The sequence below is a fragment of the Lolium rigidum genome, chromosome 2, assembly GCF_022539505.1.
Source record: "Lolium rigidum isolate FL_2022 chromosome 2, APGP_CSIRO_Lrig_0.1, whole genome shotgun sequence".
Lineage (NCBI taxonomy): Eukaryota > Viridiplantae > Streptophyta > Magnoliopsida > Poales > Poaceae > Lolium > Lolium rigidum.
The window spans coordinates 292,083,252-292,100,979 of NC_061509.1; the positions used below are offsets into that span (position 1 = coordinate 292,083,252).

The 17,728-nt window shown below is 44.6% G+C and overlaps 2 protein-coding genes across 2 annotated transcripts; both read left to right on the forward strand.

Moving 5' to 3' along the window:
* Window positions 1–1,979: 1,979 nt before the first annotated feature.
* Window positions 1,980–6,632, forward strand: LOC124693638 (universal stress protein PHOS32-like). Its single transcript, XM_047227123.1, has 2 exons — window positions 1,980–2,968; window positions 6,205–6,632. The coding sequence occupies exons 1-2, from the start codon at window positions 2,179–2,181 to the stop codon at window positions 6,210–6,212; spliced, it is 798 nt and encodes a 265-aa protein (XP_047083079.1). The 5' UTR covers window positions 1,980–2,178; the 3' UTR covers window positions 6,213–6,632.
* Window positions 6,633–14,156: 7,524 nt separating this feature from the next.
* On the forward strand, window positions 14,157–17,344 carry LOC124689076 (5' exonuclease Apollo). The gene is made up of 4 exons (XM_047222673.1): window positions 14,157–14,454; window positions 14,550–14,758; window positions 16,578–16,685; window positions 17,339–17,344. The coding sequence occupies exons 1-4, from the start codon at window positions 14,157–14,159 to the stop codon at window positions 17,342–17,344; spliced, it is 621 nt and encodes a 206-aa protein (XP_047078629.1).
* Window positions 17,345–17,728: the final 384 nt, after the last annotated feature.

Here is a 17,728-nt window from a genome sequence, read left to right on the forward strand (position 1 = left end):
TCTTCTCAAACCTTGCTTGCAACCTAAGAATCTCTTGTCGTAATTCCATCGGAGTTCGGCCAGGCATACCTGCGTGCTTAGAAAAAAGCTTGCCTACCTCAACGAGAAGATTCACATTCGTGACCAGATCTTCGACATTTTCTATGTTATTGGCACTCATAACTGAAGTAGCAGAGGAGATAAGAGGAGTAGCCATACGTGCAGTAAAACTACGATCTCCCCGAGGAGCCATCTTCTGGCGACTTCGATTGTGTACAACAAATGAATGCCCGGGGAGGGGTTTTATAGCACGCGGCTCAGAGAAAAGGCGGGAAATCTTGGCGGGAATTCATGGCGCGAAATTTTGGCGGGAAAAAATAAGGCGGGAAAAAATAAGGCGGGAACTTTAGGCGGGAAAATTTACGCGCGAACTTTTTCCGGGAAACCAACATTTATTATTAATACATCTGCCGAAATAAAGTTGGAAATATAACTTAAATTAAAATACGGCTAATCACTATAACGGAATTTAAGATACAACGCGAAAGTAAAACAGAATTTAAAATACGTAGTTACTACAACAGATCACTCTATTTGCCCCTGCGTCCGGCGTGGCCATTTTCCGAGTCTTGTCGCCGCGTTCTTCTGCTGCCTGCGCCTCAGCAGCCCTTTCTCTTAATCTCTTTCTTTCCGCTTCACGGGCCTCCCTGCGCACCTCTTCCTCTGCATACCTACGTGCAGCCTCATCATCCATCCGCTTCTGATTTACCTCGCGATTTCGAGCTTGCTCTGCCCTTAATTTTTGTATCTGTCTCTCTCTTTCTGCTTTATCATTAGCAATAGCCTTTTCGAAACGCTCCTCCTCATGGAACCTTGCCCACGCACGCCTCTGTTTTTCCTCCACCTCACGGCGAGCCCAATCCGGCTGCTCCTGGTCTATCCAGTGAAACCAGTTGCAAAGGGGCGGCGGAGACTGCAACAAAAACAAGACGATTAATAAATAAAAATTAATGACATACAAATATGATTTTTAATCATGCTGTTACAACATACCGCAGGTCTCGAGGACGATGAACTTGTATGTGCGGGTGAATCATGATCGTAGTATGCGCACATGAAATATTTCATGCCAAACTTATCCGAAAAATCCACCACTTCCTTCACCTTCGCAAGGCGGCCGCACCAACACCTCTCTGCTCTAACCCCCGGCGGCAAAGTTGCATTCTTTCCCTTCATCGGCCTAAATTCCTGGTCCGAGCAAGGCACGCTCATGCTAGCTAAGGTATGAGCACTTGTGTACCAAATAATATCAGCGAACCGAGCGAGAGAATTAGGCACACTCGACCACGGCTTTTATAGCGAACCGAGCGAGAGAATTAGGCGGGAAAATTTAGCGGAACATGCCTCAATCGGTGCAATCGGCCAAAAAGCGAGTACAATAATTCGAAAAAGTACATGGAAATCAGCGCCGTCGGCGCGGCTGTGCGAGGCTGTCGGGGCAGCAACACTTGCCTCCACCGGTGGTGGCGGCGGGCATGCCACGTTGGCGTGCCGCCACCGGCAAGGGCGGCGAGGCTGCGCGACGTCGACGGCCGGCTCACGGAGGGGGACATGCCGCCACGGTCGACGGCGGCGAGGCCCGCCGCCACCGGCTCCGGCGGCAGGCGCCACGCGTCGCCTGGCCGTGCTGCCGCCACGGCATTTTTGGCATTTTCGTTCACAGGTGGTCCTTTTTGACATTAAACTGGGGCAGGTGGTCCTTTTTGACAAAATTTCATTAGCTCCTTCCAAGTAGGAAGGAGTTACTCTCGAAAAAAAAGTAGGATGGAGTCTAAGGCTTTGAGGTGGTTTAGGCCAAGAAGCAAATGGTTTATGATGGTCAATGGTATTGGTAGTCCAACGTGACGGGCACCAAATGGAAGATTATGAGGAGCTCGAGAAGGATTAAGAAGCGGTAACGTGTACGAATACGACAAGTCAGCCATCCCATTTCCTCCCACAGCTCCTCAAGCTCGCCAAGGAGGAGAAAAGGCGAAGACGCTCCCTCGATCGATTCCCCCTTCTCCATTTCAAACCCAAACCCACCATCACAATCACCTCGCATCGGATCAAATCAAAGCCACCACCGCAAAATCCCCAAAACCAATCGCGACAAAGCGCCGAGCAAAAACCCTAGCTCGCGAGACTTCCCCCCACCCCATGGCGGCGGCCAACTCCTCCTCCTCCCCGTCGGCCGGCGGCGGCGAGGTGCCGTTCCCGGCGCTGTCGCCGGTGCGGCTGGCGGCGGCGCAGGCGGCCGCGATCCAGCCCTCCTCGCCGCGCTACTTCTTCTCCTCGCTCGCCGCCGCGGGCGCCACCGCCTCCTCGCAGCGCCGCATCGGCATCGCCGTCGACCTCTCCGACGAGTCCGCCTACGCCGTGCGCTGGGCCGTGCAGAACTACCTGCGCCCGGGCGACGCCGTCGTGCTCCTGCACGTGCGCCCCACCTCCGTCCTCTACGGCGCCGACTGGGGCTCCATCCCCGTCTCCGTCGCCGACGACGCCGACGCCGACGAGCCCCCCGCTCCCTCCGCCGAGGAGCTGCAGAAGAAGCGGGAGGAGGACTTCGACGCCTTCACCTCCACCAAGTCCGAGGACCTCGCGCAGCCGCTCGTGGGCGCGCAGATCCCCTTCAAGATCCACGTCGTCAAGGACCACGACATGAAGGAGCGCCTCTGCCTCGAGGCCGAGCGCCTCGGCCTCTGCGCCATGATCATGGGGAGCCGCGGGTTCGGCGCCTCGCGCAAGGGCGGGAAGGGCAGGCTCGGGAGCGTCAGCGATTACTGCGTGCATCACTGTGTCTGCCCCGTCGTGGTCGTTCGCTACCCGGACGATCCTGCTGCAGCTATCGCCGGTGAGGCGGCGGCAGCAGCAGCGGCAATACCAGATGAGCTGCACACTGTGCCCGAGGATGAGCCTGTGTATCATGATGCCCCTGACGCACACAAAGGTCTGCCTTCTCTACTTAGCTCAACTTCACGGTTTTGACCCCGTGTGCTGATTGATTGATTAGTTCTCATGATGTGTTTCATCAAGTGATTTACTACAGAAGTAGACTTTGCATAGAACATATCTAGTATCAGCAGGCCTTAATTAGGCAGTAATTCATTAAGATAGTTCATTCATGCAGTGAATAGAACCTGTCCTAGCCTTGCTGACCCAGGTTTTATCATGTTTTACTAGCAACTATAGTTTGCGCTGCATTAATTAACTTGCATAACTGCTGTGAGCTGTTGTAGGAACTGCTGAAATGGTAATATCTCTTACCACTAAAGGTTTCCCAGTGCTCCTAGAGTAGCGGATGATATATAAACTGTATTGAGTTCCGAGAAGGACACGTAGGCTATGTAAATACGAAACTAATAATCAAACTTCTTGGTTGTCAAAAATAAAACAAAAATACAAGTGAATCAAAATCCTCCGCTGTTGCGCGCTTCAGCCATATATTTTGGTGCTATCTATAGTTGTTACGTGCTCCTGCCGTGTCAAAGTATATTTTATTTCAGAACCTGTGTCAGTAAACTTTTTTTCTTTGGTTGGCATATCAACGTAGAAAGAAATGCTAAAATTGATAACGTTAAATTGATGCTACCAGATGCATCGTAACATATTTTCGTAATGCATAATTTCTGTGAATAGAGTATTTTCAAAAAAATCAATGGTCAAAATGTCACGCTGGAGACTAATCAGTATCCTAAATCACATGATCCAGAGGTAGTACATTTCAGTTTTTATGCTTGTCAGCTTGTGCAAGCAATTGTACAAGGGGAGTATTTCTCAATGTTTTACATGTGAGACTTTCCTTTTATGTGTAATTTTGTCCGCTGGTCATATGTTACTATTGCTTAACTGAATTTGAAACAGTTACCGTTGTATAAATAATTAAGTTCAATTGGTATTTCTTATGCAACCTTAGCAGTTTTAATTACCTGATTAATCTTCATCATTGAAAAGATAGTTGTATCATGTATACATGTGATTAGTTGCCTTTCTCTTCTCTGATTTAACATGGGAGTTTCTAGCCTCTCAAAGCAGACGTGGAAGCTCATTTTATTTAGTCTAAAGCATGATAACCTTATATTCTACAGTTCAAAAGCTAAATTCAAATAGATATGCTATTTTTTTTAACCCAGATTGATGCTTAATATCAAGGAGAATTTTGCATCATGGGACAGTTTTAGCTTCCTGTATTGTTTAGCTGTGGTTAAAAGTAGCACGAAATTACTTTACAATTTATCCAAAAAATGTTTGTAAAATTAATATCTCTTTGAAAGGTTTAATCTAGGAGAAAGACTCTGGGGCTTACTAGCTAGTAAATGCATGGTGTACTAGGCAGCCAGAGTTTGAGACTCATCTCCTCCTTAATAATACAATGAGTGTTCCTCCCCTTGTTGGTTCGTTTTTTTAAGGTTTAATCTGCTTCACTTTAAAAAATTATTGTCAGGTTATCACCTAGACGGAATGCATCTTTCATATAAGAGTACTTCCTGTTTGAAAGGTTTATTTTAGGGCCACAATAGCTAGAATCAACTCATGCTCTTCAAACTTCACAACTATATTTTTCCCGTGTAAATATCTGTAGACTTTCTCCTATTCCCATGCAAAGTATAATTCATAATTTTTGTGGAACTAAGAATTTTATGAAGTCAAGAGAAGGACATTGGAAGATTTAAATGCAGTAAAGAAGATGTAATTAATGAAGGCAAAGCAGGAAAATCATCAACAAATTAAAATGCTTTGCCTTATATTGTCCTATTCCCATGCAAAGTATAGTACTCCCTCCGGTTCAAAATAATTGCCCAAAAATGGTGATTTATCTAGACATTTTAGTGTGCAGATACATCCATTTTTTGGCAATTATTTTGAACCAGAGGAAGTACATAAATTTGGTGGAACTAAGAATTTCATGAAGTCGAAAGAAGGACAATGGAAGATTTAAATGCAGTAAAGAAGATGTAATAAATAAAGGCAAAGCAGGAAAATCATCAACAAATTCAAATTCTTTACCTTATATATTATGAAACAAGATTAATAAACTATACACCTTTCTGAAATGAAATTACGGGAGCATTGGTGCACTTCCCTCTCTCGTTTTCTCTTGTCACAAAGGGATATGACCACCCTTTGATTACCTTTTGGGCATCTGTTACATTCATTTATAGCTCATGTTACTTTCCCCTTGCTGCATTCCATGACTACTGTTCTCTCTCAGTTTTTTGCTTCACACCACACTTCATCATGCACAGATTATAGAATGGAACATTGTAGTTGAATTCCTTCAAAACTATGGGACCTCGTGGTTAGCCATGTTCATGTGTGTTATCTGTAGGATATCCAGTTGATAGCTTTATACATGTGTTGGTTTTTAGTTTATGCATTCAATTGCTGAACAAGTGACATGGTACCAAGGGTTTGTTTAGTTCAGGAGCACACTCTTTTTGGCAATTATAGTCTGCAATAGTTGCCAAAAAAATATCACTTATTATTGTGGGCTGGCTTGGGACAACCTCTGACATTACCACAGGTGTGTATCATCTACATGGCACACTTGGTTGCAGCAAAATATGCGTGTAGTTAACCAGTGAAGCCACTTGTATGGAAATTCTCTCTATAAACAGCAAATTTTGTAGGATGTACTAAGTACTAAGCTTTAGCTAGAACCTGCATAAGGTCTTCAGAAGTTCAGAGTTTTGGCAACATACTGGGGAGGGCAAAAGTTTGGCATCCGGAAGATGATCTGGTCCTTGTGATCTGATCTTGGATTCCGTCTAGACCTTTTCTTCACACAATAGAAAATCTACTTAAGCAACTTACTGGGGAGGGCAAAAGTTTGGCATCCGGAAGATGATCTGGTCCTTGTGATCTGATCTTGGATTCCGTCTAGACCTTTTCTTCACACAATAGAAAATCTACTCAAGCTTACTCATTTTTCTTGCTGCAGCCATTTGAATATGTTGTCCTTTTGGTGTTTCTTATGTTTGACACTCATATTAAAGAACTTTGAGCTCCCTTGCAGGCCGAATGTACCTCTTTCGCACACATATTTCAGTTCCTACCTGAAACGATGTTTCATCTGAACTCTTACTTAAATTGATCACTTGCTACCAACTTGTTGGAGAAGTTGATCACCAGCCATTATTCGTTGCTATAGTTGGATCTTACTCATCATCTTTTGCACCACTGCAGAAAATTGAGGCAATGGCATGCAACATGGAGCGCAAGGAAAACATGAGGCTTGTACCTAGGCGATCCCTGTGTATCTGAGCGCCGCAACTTCTGTATCCTGAGTCATGTGTGCATATCATAAACTGGCTTGGCCAGCAGGCTTTGCATTTCGGGCTAGTACCAGGCTCCTGGGTCGCCGGTGTCTTTGTTGGTTTGTGTTATCGACTGCATGTAGACTGAATTATTCCTGTGTGCGCAAGCTGTATGTTTATGCTGGGCTCCTGAGTCTCCCTTGTTTTGTAAGTTCAGGCTTCCCGATGTGGTACTTGTTGTATTCTTCCCTAGTTTTCTGCATGGATGGACACTGCCTAGCTCACCGCACATGTTTGTAATGTTTGTAAGACAGACAGGTTTGCGTCCGAATAAATACAATGTTGAGATACTTGCATGATTTATTGTGACAATTAAAGGGCACACAGTGGGCACCTTTGAGATATACTAGTGCACTAGGCCAAAAGAAACATGTTAAAGGCTGTGAAAATTCTGAAAACATTTCATCACATATGTTCCGTATATAATATACACTTATAGTTCAAACCTAAATCTAATTCAAGGTTGATAAGCAAGAAAGGAAAATAATAAATGAAAATGTCAACCACAAATGTTAAGGACGTCAGAGTTCTTTTTCGCTTCTGAGTTAAGTATCGATTTGAGTTTTTCTAAATGACAAATGCTTGCTAATTTCTCAAAAACAAATCAAACTCTCATCATTAAATAATAATTGTAGTTCAAGAGATGGACTCAAAGCCCCTTTAAAAGAGAAAGACCATGGATCAAGAAGTTACTACCTCCGTTCTAATTAAGTGTCACGGTTTTGTCTAGATTCAGATTGTCTAGATTTAGATGTATATATACGTTTTGGCTTCGTATCTAGATGAAGTTTTGACATTTATTTTAGAACGGAGAGAGTACATGTGAACAGTGGTGAAGGACGAAAAAAATCTAAGGTAGGGGCGAACTTTGAATGATGCAAGTACCAAACTAGTTCTAAAAAATAGTAATGATACTTTAATATAATAAAAATAAAAACACATTTGATTATAAGTAGAACCTAAAAAAACATATCAATATTTTAAAAAATATAATGTAATTCAAACAATCAACACATTTGGTTACCCCTCGTTCGCGCAACTCGGTTTTGATTATCATTTTTGCTGAAAAATTTCTTTCAATTTTTGATGTCACCATGGGTAAACCCAATGTCATCGTAAGGGGGTAATGCATTTCAAATATCTGAAAATGTTTGAAGTCTTCAATTCTACAAGTATGTATAATTAATAACTCAAGCTTATCTTGTATATATTAGGGTACATTCAATGATAAATCTATGTAATACAAGTAATGTTATTTACATTGAACCTAGAATACGAGTTTTATGTTTGGAGGTAAAAATATTCTATGTTTTTTGGTCTGTAATCGATTTTGCGCAGTATTCACTAAAACATGCATAACTTTCTCATATGAAGTCGGTTTTAGACGTATGACCACTCAAAATTTTCAGAAAAAACACGCGCATCTAAGTGTATTCACCAAAAATCAAGGTAGAGCGGCTACCCTACCTTGCCCTACTGGGAGCTTCACCCCTGCATGTGAAACTATAAAAGAGTAAAATAAATTGATGACGCCCAAAAGTTGGTTGATTGCTAAAATTTTGGTAGCTCCCGTTACTTTGAGTGTCATAGTTTCGTTGCTAAAATTTTGGTTGCCAATGAAATCTTGCCAACTCTTTTCACACTCTCTTCACAAATATTAGTACTCCAGTACAGTACGTAGTACTACTTCTTGCCCACTTAATTCAATAATTAGTGAGTACAAATCTACACGAGGACATCTTGAAATACTAGCGCGAGCGCATCAAATGCGTCCGAAAATTGCAGGTTTTTTTTTTTTTTTTTGAGAATAGGCAGCTTCATTTCATTCACTCCAACATTGTTCATTACAAACAGTGGTCCTAATAATATCAGGAAACTCACTAAACCAGCAGGATCCTACATCATGCTCAGCTGACTTTGCGAGAACATGTGCTGCCTCATTACAAGACCGATCAACATGATCAAAGCTACACATTACAAACTTCAAAGATTTACATTTGATATCGTGAACCACAGCGCCAGTGTGGGATCTGTCTTGGTCAATGCTCTTCACCTTCTTAATCAACGACAAGCAGTCTGACGCCACCATGATATTCTCAAAGCCTGCTTGTGCAGCGAAGTTCAGAGCATGCCTTACAGCCAAAGCTTCAGCTAGTTCTGGGTTATCAACATGGTTCATGTAGCCCCTGCTAGCTGCTTGCACAGATCCAAGGTGGTCTCGAATTATAATTCCATAGCCCATGCGCCCAGATTTAGAGAAGATCGCTGCGTCAACATTCATCATCATCGACCCAACCGGCGGCGGGGACCATTTTTGAATTGAACTCTGGTCCTCACGCCTTGTGGATGTAGTCGATCTGAAATCATTCATAAGGATAAAATCAATATATGCCTTGATCTTCCCTATCAAACGAGCAGGATGAGACATAGCCTCCCCATTTCTTACATTATTTCTATTTTCCCATATATGCCAAATAGCTACCGCAAAAACAACCATGTGAAAATCTGAAGCATCGGAGACCCAGTCCAGTAGCCATTGTCGCATGTTGCTGAAACTTCTTAGCTTTAACCGAATATCGTAAGATATTTTCATTTCGTCCCAGATTCCTCTAACATAATGACAATGGAAGAAACAGTGCTCCACCGTTTCATTTCTGTTGCAATAAGAGCAATCATACCTTGTGGGGATCGAACGGAGATGTAGTTGGTCACCAGTAGGCAAGCAATTGTGGGCCATCCTCCAAAGCACAATTTTCATTTTGTTTGGACATTGGGTTCTCCAAAGTTTCATCCATATCTTCCCATTTGTTTCATGTGTTGAAGATGAACCTTTTCTCGCCGAGCTTCTATCTATCCAAAAGGCTTGTGTTCTGGCCCAATTGTATGCAGATCTAACAGTGTAAACTCCAGATTTTGTATGCATCCAAGAAGCAAAGTCAGCGCAGCCATCCGAACTTAGCTGGATTTTCAGAATTTTGTCAGCTATTTCTTCTTTAAAGAAACACCTGATAGCTTCCTCGTTCCATGCTAGGCCATCGGCTGTGATCAAGGAGCTTACATGTTGATTATCAGGGATAGGAGAATTAGTGAGTAGCGTCCCTGGGGTGATCTCTGGGATCCAATTATCTCTGCAAATAAAAACTTGTTTCCCGTCCCCTATTCTCCAATGCACGCCCTTCTGCAACAATTCTTTACCGTGCATTAAACTCCTCCATGTATAGGATGCTGACCTTGGACATTTAGCAGTCCAGAACTCCCCTTCGGGAAAGTATCTCCCTTTCAAAACTCGAGCACAAAGAGAATTAGGGACTGTTAGCAGTCTCCAGCATTGTTTCCCAAGCATCGCTTGGTTGAAAAGAGTCATTTCTCTAAAACCCATGCCTCCTAGATTCTTTGGTGCAGATAACCAACTCCATGATTTCCAGTGTAATTTTTTCCTGCCCTCTTCTGTACCCCACCAGAAGTTAGAGATTGGTCTCTGTAACTTCTCACAAATGGATATAGGAATCCGGAAACAACTCATGACATACGTTGGGATTGCTTGCGCTACCGATTTCAGAAAGATTTCTTTGCCTGCTCGTGATAGTGGCCTATCAGTGCAACCATTAAGCCTTTTCCAAAGCCTGCCGGTGAGGAAGTTAAAGTTGCTTGTTGGAGATCTTCCTACCCGAGTGGGCATACCCAAATAAGTGGACTGTAAAGATTCATCATGTACACCTAGTTTTTCCTTCACCCTCAGCTTGATATGGTCATCACAATGTGGGCCGAAGAGGATGGAGGACTTATGTAGGTTTATTTGTTGGCCCGACCCTTGGCAATAAGTTTGTAGAGCTAAGGTAAGAGTGTTTGTGCTCCTATCATCACTCTTAGCAAAAAACACACTGTCATCTGCGAATAGCAAATGGGAGATGGGTGGCCCATTCTTACCATTACGGATGCCTCTTAGCTCCCCTGTGGCTTCTTTTTGCTGCAAAAGACAAGATAACCCTTCAGCACATAATAAGAATAAATAGGGACTAATCGGGTCGCCTTGACGGATCCCTCTTGTGGGGATAAAGGGCTCAGTCAAATCGCCGTTAACTTTAATGGCATATTTTACATTCGTTACACACCTCATCACACTTTTCACCCACCTCGAATTAAAGCCCAATTTTAAAAGCACACCTTCCAAATACCCCCATTCTACCCTGTCATAAGCCTTTGTCATGTCAATTTTAAGTGCAAAGAAAGGGGTTTTTGCCTTCTGCTTTCTAATACTGTGGAGACATTCATAAGCTATTAGGACATTGTCGGTTATCTGCCTCCCGGGTACAAAGGCGCTTTGTTGCTCAGATATAATTTCAGGCAGAAAACATTTAAGACGATTAGCTATTACTTTTGACGCAATTTTATATATTACGTTGCAGAGGCTTATCGGTCTAAAATTAGAGAGAGAAATAGCATTGTTCACCTTAGGGATCAAGACAATTATGGAGTCGCTAAAGCCATCCGGAATATCAGAGCCCAAGAGAAATCCTTTGACTGCAGAACATATGTCTTCTTCCAATAAATCCCAATGCTTTTGATAAAAAAGGGCTGGGAATCCATCCGGTCCAGGTGCCTTGGTAGGGCCCATTTGAAAAAGTGCCCTTCTAATTTCATCATTTGTGTAGTCTCGGTTAAGAGCTTCATTCATCTCAGCACTAACTTTAGTGGGAATGGCATCTAAAATTGCATCCATGGACATGCATTGTTCCGAGGAGAAAAGATTTACATAGAAGTCTCGCACCATGCCTTGTATTCCTTTCGGATCCTCACACTTTGAACCATCAGCCTTTCGTAGGTATCTGATCTTGTTTGTTCTCCTCCTTGCTGATGCTCTAGCGTGAAAAAAGGAAGTGTTTCGATCACCTTCTCGTAGCCAATCTACTCTTGAGCGTTGACGGGCCATGATCTCCTCCCTCTGAAATAGTTCACACAGTTTTTTCTCAAGTTGTCTCTCCTCTTGATAATTTTTAGTCCCATACGTACGGCTTCGAAGAGAAGCAAGTTGTTTCTCCACTCTCTGAATATCTTTTCTGGTTGATCCGAAGGTGTCTCTGCTCCAAGCACGAAGTGTGTTGGACATTTTATTTAGTGTTTTCCATGTGTTATGCAGGGATGGGGATTGTTGTTTATGTGCCTCCCATGTCTTCTCAACCACTTCCATGTAATCTGGAGCTCGCATCCATGCAGCCTCAAACTTGAAAGAGCTCTGTACTGGTTGGCGTACCTTCAGATCTCCTCTTTTGGCTAAGGTGATTAATAATGCGTAGTGATCAGAGGAGGTGGTGATGATGTTTTCCACTCTGCAGTCATCATATAGATTTAAGAAATCACCATTTGCAACTGCTCTGTCCAGCCTTACTCTGATGTTGTTGTCACCTGCTTGTCTATTGGACCACGTGTACTTTGGACCTGTGAACCCCATATCCACCAAGCCACAGTCATCTAGGCAATCTCTAAAAAGAGACATTTGATTATCATCTCTTTCTCTAGGTCCCATGTGCTCATCTCCACTTAGTGCTTCGTTAAAGTCACCGGCGCAAATCCATGGACCCCTCCCCTGAGAACTTAAAAATCTTAATCTATCCCAAAATTGATGCCTTAATTCCTTACGTGGTTCTCCATATACTAAAGTAGCTCGCCATTCATTGCCATCTTCTGGAACCACTGCAAAGTCAATCAGCTGTGAGGAATAGCCTTTTAAGGTCACTGACGAGAGAAGAGGACCAAAAGAGAACCAAACCCCCGCTCAAGCCGTCGCTGCTGACTCCAAGGGAACCTGTATATCCCAAAGACCACATAAAGTTCCGAGCTCTTTTATCCCCCATCTTCGTCTCGGATAAGAAGAGGAGGGAGGGACGATGTTTCTGTACGAGCCATCGCAGCTCGCCCACTGTCGCGGCTGTCCCTAGACCACGACAGTTCCACACCATGAGAATCATTGCGTGTGGCGGGGCTGCTCTTGTGCAGCCTCCGCCTGATCCGCCGATCCTGTACAAACCAAGGTGATTTCCTTCTTTTGCTTCTTGTTTGAATCAATGTCTACTACACCAGATGGACCCAAGACTTGCATGGGTTCGCCTACAGGTGAAATATTTCCTCTAAGTACCATGGCCGAGCTCTGAATTTCTGGACAAAGATTGGCTCCGGTATTAACAGATTGCCCTCTCGGCTTGTACATTTTGATCTGCTTCCTTTTCTGACCAGCAACTCGAGCATCATTACAATTTAGTGGGAAAGTTTCTTTGCCTACATCTCCATGCGTAGAAGAAGTAGCCTCATTCTGACACTGCTCTTTTTGCTTGCTTTTGAGCGGAGGGGCCGCTTCATTTTGTCCTTCAGCTCCTGCTAACTTCCTTTCCCTGAACGTATCAGTTGGAGGGACCTGTGGTTCAGCTCTCTTCTCATCATAGTGTGAACTCCTTCCGCTAGAATGAGAGCTCTGTCCAGATTTTGATGTGGATGTAGAGAAGTTTCTCCTCTTCTCTTCCTTCACACAGACATTTTCAGCACACCATGGTAATTTTCCCTCCTCATCTCTTTCACCTGGGGTAGGGCACTCCATTGAGGAGTGACCAATCGAAGCCACATGAAAAACAATAATGAGGCAGTTTTTCGTATCTCACTTCAAACTCCTCAAACTTCTTATGCTTTCTGGAATACGTTGTTATAACTCTCAAAAGTGGTTTAGTAATGTCGACCGTTACTCTCACTCTGAGAAAACTCCCCCATGCCCTGTCATCATTATCCACATCAACCTTCTCCACTTTTCCCAACTTTGACCCAAGGTTTTCTCCCCAAAGTTTGTTCATAAGCTCAAACCTGGGATTTTTAATTTGTGCCCAAACTGCTAATTTATCAAAGCAAACTTCTGAAGGCTTTAGTTTAGCATCAAAATCGTTGAGAATCACGGCATGTTTGCCTACAGTCCATGGGCCTCCAGTAGTGATTCTATCTTTATCAGCCTTTGAAGCAAACTCCACTATGAACATATTATCTCCAACAGATTTTGTAGTCATACCTTTTGGGTTTCCCCATGCCGGACGCAGAGCCGCCATGATTGTTTGGATGTGAAGAATGGACGGCGATAACACTTTCCCAATCAGTGCCCAGTCCAAATGCACAAGATCATCCTCATTCTCATCTTCCAGGATAATCGGCGTCGACTCCTCTGAAGTCAGGTTCATCCGCCTTAACATATCTGTGACATTCTCCTCTGTTCCACTTCGGATGCCATCAGTTTGCTTCGCCCCCTTGCTCTGTTGATTCAGCGCCTCCAAAGCAAGTCGAGGTTCAGCATCGGTATCCATGCTCAGTTCTTCCACCACGCCCTTCACAGCTGCCATTTGCCTCCTCAATTTCAGTTACCCAAACCGTGGCCAAGGGTGGGCAGCAAAGCCAAGTTTGCCCCTTGGTCACCCCGAACCACGCTTGGGAATCGAAATCGGTGAGGGAAGGAGCAACTCGAGATCAGGAATCAAGATCTTGGGTGGGGGAATCGGAGAGATGAGGTCGCAATCGAAATCGCACTCACCAAATTGGTAGCCTAACCCTAGAACGTCTGTTCGCCAGAGAGAACGAGAAGGTTCTCGGGAGGCAAACCTTGACTAGCTTCTTCTGGAGCTCGTCCTTCCAGTTGAAAATTGCAGGTTTATAGAAGGCCTAGGCGATAAGCATTTTCATTTTGGCGCGCGTCTCCGCCTCTCTTCCCCATTCCAGTTCCAGTTCCTCTCCCCGAAAAGGCTGAAAAGCGCTCAAATCGGCGAGGGGGAGGCGGCGCAAATCGGCAAAGCAGCCATGGACGAAGGCTTGTTCTCCGTGGACAAGTTCACCGGCGGCAGCCAGGTCTACTTCCTGACGCACCTCCACCAGGACCACACCCGCGGCCTGGGCGCGGCGGGCGGGTGGCGCCACGGCCCGCTCTACTGCTCCCCCGTCACGGCGCGCCTCCTCCCCACCCGCTTCCCGGGGATCGACGCCTCGCTCCTCCGCCCCATCGCCGCCGGCGACTCCGACTCCCTCACCCTCTCCTCCCCCACCTTCGGCCGCCCCATCTCCCTCCACGTCACCGCCATCCCCGCCCTCCACTGCCCCGGTAGGTACCCATTGCTCCCAAATCCTTGCTACTTTGCTCGCCTCCACTCGCTAAATTCTGCTGATGCGATCCGTGCTTGCGCGTCGTGTATGCAGGTTCGCTCATGTACCTCATCCGCGGCGACCTCGGATGCATGCTTTTCACTGGGGATTTCCGGTGGGAGTTGGGCTGCGAGGAGGCGCGATCCGCGAAGAAGGCGCTGCTCCAGGCGCTTGCCGGGGAGAGCGTGGACGTGCTCTACATGGACAACACCTACTGCCACCCCACGCTCAACTTCCCTCCGCGTCGCGTCGTCGCTGAACAGGTCTGGTTTGCTTCCATCGATTGCGCCAGTTTCTGCGCTGTGTATGCAGCCTTGTCAGTTCAGCCATCCGCTAGTCCATGCGACGAAAGTGATTTATGTGATATAGGCAGCATAGGAGCAATGGTGACAGTCTGAAATGTTCTTGAGAGGCAGTGCAGTCTTACTTTCTAAGACGAGTAACTCACTAGCAAAATCAAATGCCTTGATCCCTATGGAAAACAATCCAATACCACCGTTTTCAGTGTCCATTCTTAGTTGTCAATTTCAACTGTTACATCCCTAGTTTTGTTCTGCCGCTTATACATCAATAGATTATGTGCTTCGCATGAAGCAACTCATATAACTTCAATAAAATCTGGTGAACAGCCTGTTGATACTACTTGAATCAAATTTCAAAGTGAAAGGTAAAAATCAGCTTCATACATTGTTTTCTATAGCTGCGTCCTCCAAGGGCCCAGAAACTAACTGAGCGTGGAATTTGGTTGGAAAGCTTCAATTTCCCTCTGCGTCGTGTCGTCGCTGAGCAGGTTTGATTTGCTTCTATCTATTGTGCCAATTTCTGCGCTGTATATGCAGCGTTGTCAGTTCAGCCATCCCCTAGTCCATGGGCCGAAGGTGATTTATGCGATTTATGCAGTATAGCCGCAATGGTGGCACTCTGAACTGTTTTGAGTGCAGTGCAGTCTTACTTTCTAAGACGAGTAATTCACTAGCAAAATCAAATGCCTTGATCCCTAGTGAAGTCTCCAGAATGAGCAGATACATTTCTGTATGCAATTTTCAGTGTCCATTCTTAGTTGCCAATTTCAACCTAGTTTATTTCTGCTGCTTATACATCAATAGATTATATGCCTCGCACAACTGATAAAACTTCAACAAAATCTGGTGAACAGCCTATTCATGCTACTTGAATCAAAATGTCAAAGTGAAATGTAAAAACCAGCTCCATACATCGTTTTCTATAGCTGCAACCTCCAAGGGCCCATAAACTAACTGAGCGTGGAATTTGGTTGGAAAGCTTCTACTTCCCTCCGTGTCGCATCGTCATTGAGCAGGTCTGATTTGCTTCCATCGATTGTGCCAATTTCTGCACTGTGTATGCAGCGTTTGTCAGTTCAGCTGTCCCCTAGTCCATGCACTGAAGGTGATTTATGTGATTTATGCTGTATAGGCGCAATGGCGGTGATCTGAAATGTCCTTGAGAGCAGTGCAGTCTTACTTTCTAAGACGAGTAATTCACTAACAAAATCAAATGCTTTGATCCCTATTGAAGTCTCCAGAATGAGCAGATACATTTCTATATGCAATTTTCAGTGTCCATTCTTAGTTGTCAATTTCAACTGTTACATCCCTAGTTTATTTCTGCCGCTTATACATCAATACATTATATGCTTCACATGAAGCAACTGATAAAAACTTCAATAAAATCTGGTGAACAGCCTGTTGATGCTACTTGAATCAAAATGTCAAAGTGAAATGTAAAAACCAGCTCCATACATCGTTTTCTATAGCTGCAACCTCCAAGGGTCCAGAAACTAACCGAACGTGGAATTTAGTTGGAAAGCTATTGTACCTCCTCATGTTCAGCATTAGCTGTCCTGCCTTTCCTACTTCCTGTTCTACTTATGATGGGTGGATGTTCTGATAGAGAGCAGAGTTCTAGTGCTAAGTAATATACCTGCAATAAGATGCCATTTGCAACCTGTAAGCAAGTAGCCTATGCATAAGTTTCTGCCCTGAATTTACTGCTTGACCATCGGGTTATCCATCATGCTGCGTTGGGCATTCTGTATTAATATTATCTTAGTGTTGGGTGCAGATAGTTAATATTATTCAGGCTCATCCTGATCATGAAGTTATTATTGGCGTTAACAACCTTGGAAAAGAAGACCTATTGCTTCATATATCCAGAGCCTTACAAACGAAGGTGCGAAGGGTCTTTTCCTTGACATACTCAACGTTCTACTCGTCTACCCAATCTGATAGTACTTTATTTACTTTCCTAATACAGTTCTATCATTCAACAGCAACTTGCATTGGTATCAGTGCTAAGCTCTCACCTCTGCTCAGTCTATCTAGTCTAAAGTTCAGTTTAGATGTCATGATAACTTTGATACACACACTGCCATAGTGTTTGCTCTTATAAACACCGCACAGTGATCTTATGGAGGCTAAACTATTCCCCCCTTCACTTCCCTCAACAGATTTGGGTCTGGCCCCAGCGCCTACTGACAGTACACCTTCTAGGCATCGATGACAATCGAGAGATCTTCACCACTGACACCAGCTTGACCAGGGTCCGTGCTGTTCCAAGATACAGTTTGACCATTGCGACCCTTGAAGCTTTGAACACGGTATGTCCAACCATAGGAATCATGCCTTCGGGCATCCCTTGGCTATGGAGAAGCAGTGAAGGAAAGGCCAAGTCCAGTGGCAAATCACCAGCAAAGTCCATCACATGCGGAGTGCAAGGGTCAGGCATAGGAACAATAGAAACGGATTATGATCCCTTGTCACCACCGAAGCTATTTGAGAAGCACTCTTATGCCCTGCCATACTCCGACCACGCCTGTTTCGCAGAGCTAGAGGATCTTATGCAGACGGTGCGTCCGTCAGTGGTCGTAGGAATCGTGCGCACGCCATCCTGTTACGCGAATCCTCGCCATCATTTCAGCCATTTTTTTGGGGATGAGGTGTGCGCTGACAAGGCACCCGTGGAGAACAGTGGACATAATGGAAGCTTGGCACCTAAGAGGAGACCAAGTGGTTCGAGGAGAAGAAGGATGATCAAGATTTCCCGAGCAACGTTTTACAGAAGCAGAGTTACAAGGAAAAGGAAGGATTTCTGTGGTGCAAGGATCACAGAACCTGAAGAGCCAATCTGTGTGCTTTGAGTTATCTCAACGAGTAAAGTTTTTCTGGTCCTGTGAAGATTAACTAACTGGAGGCAGAACCTGTCGGTGTCTCCTT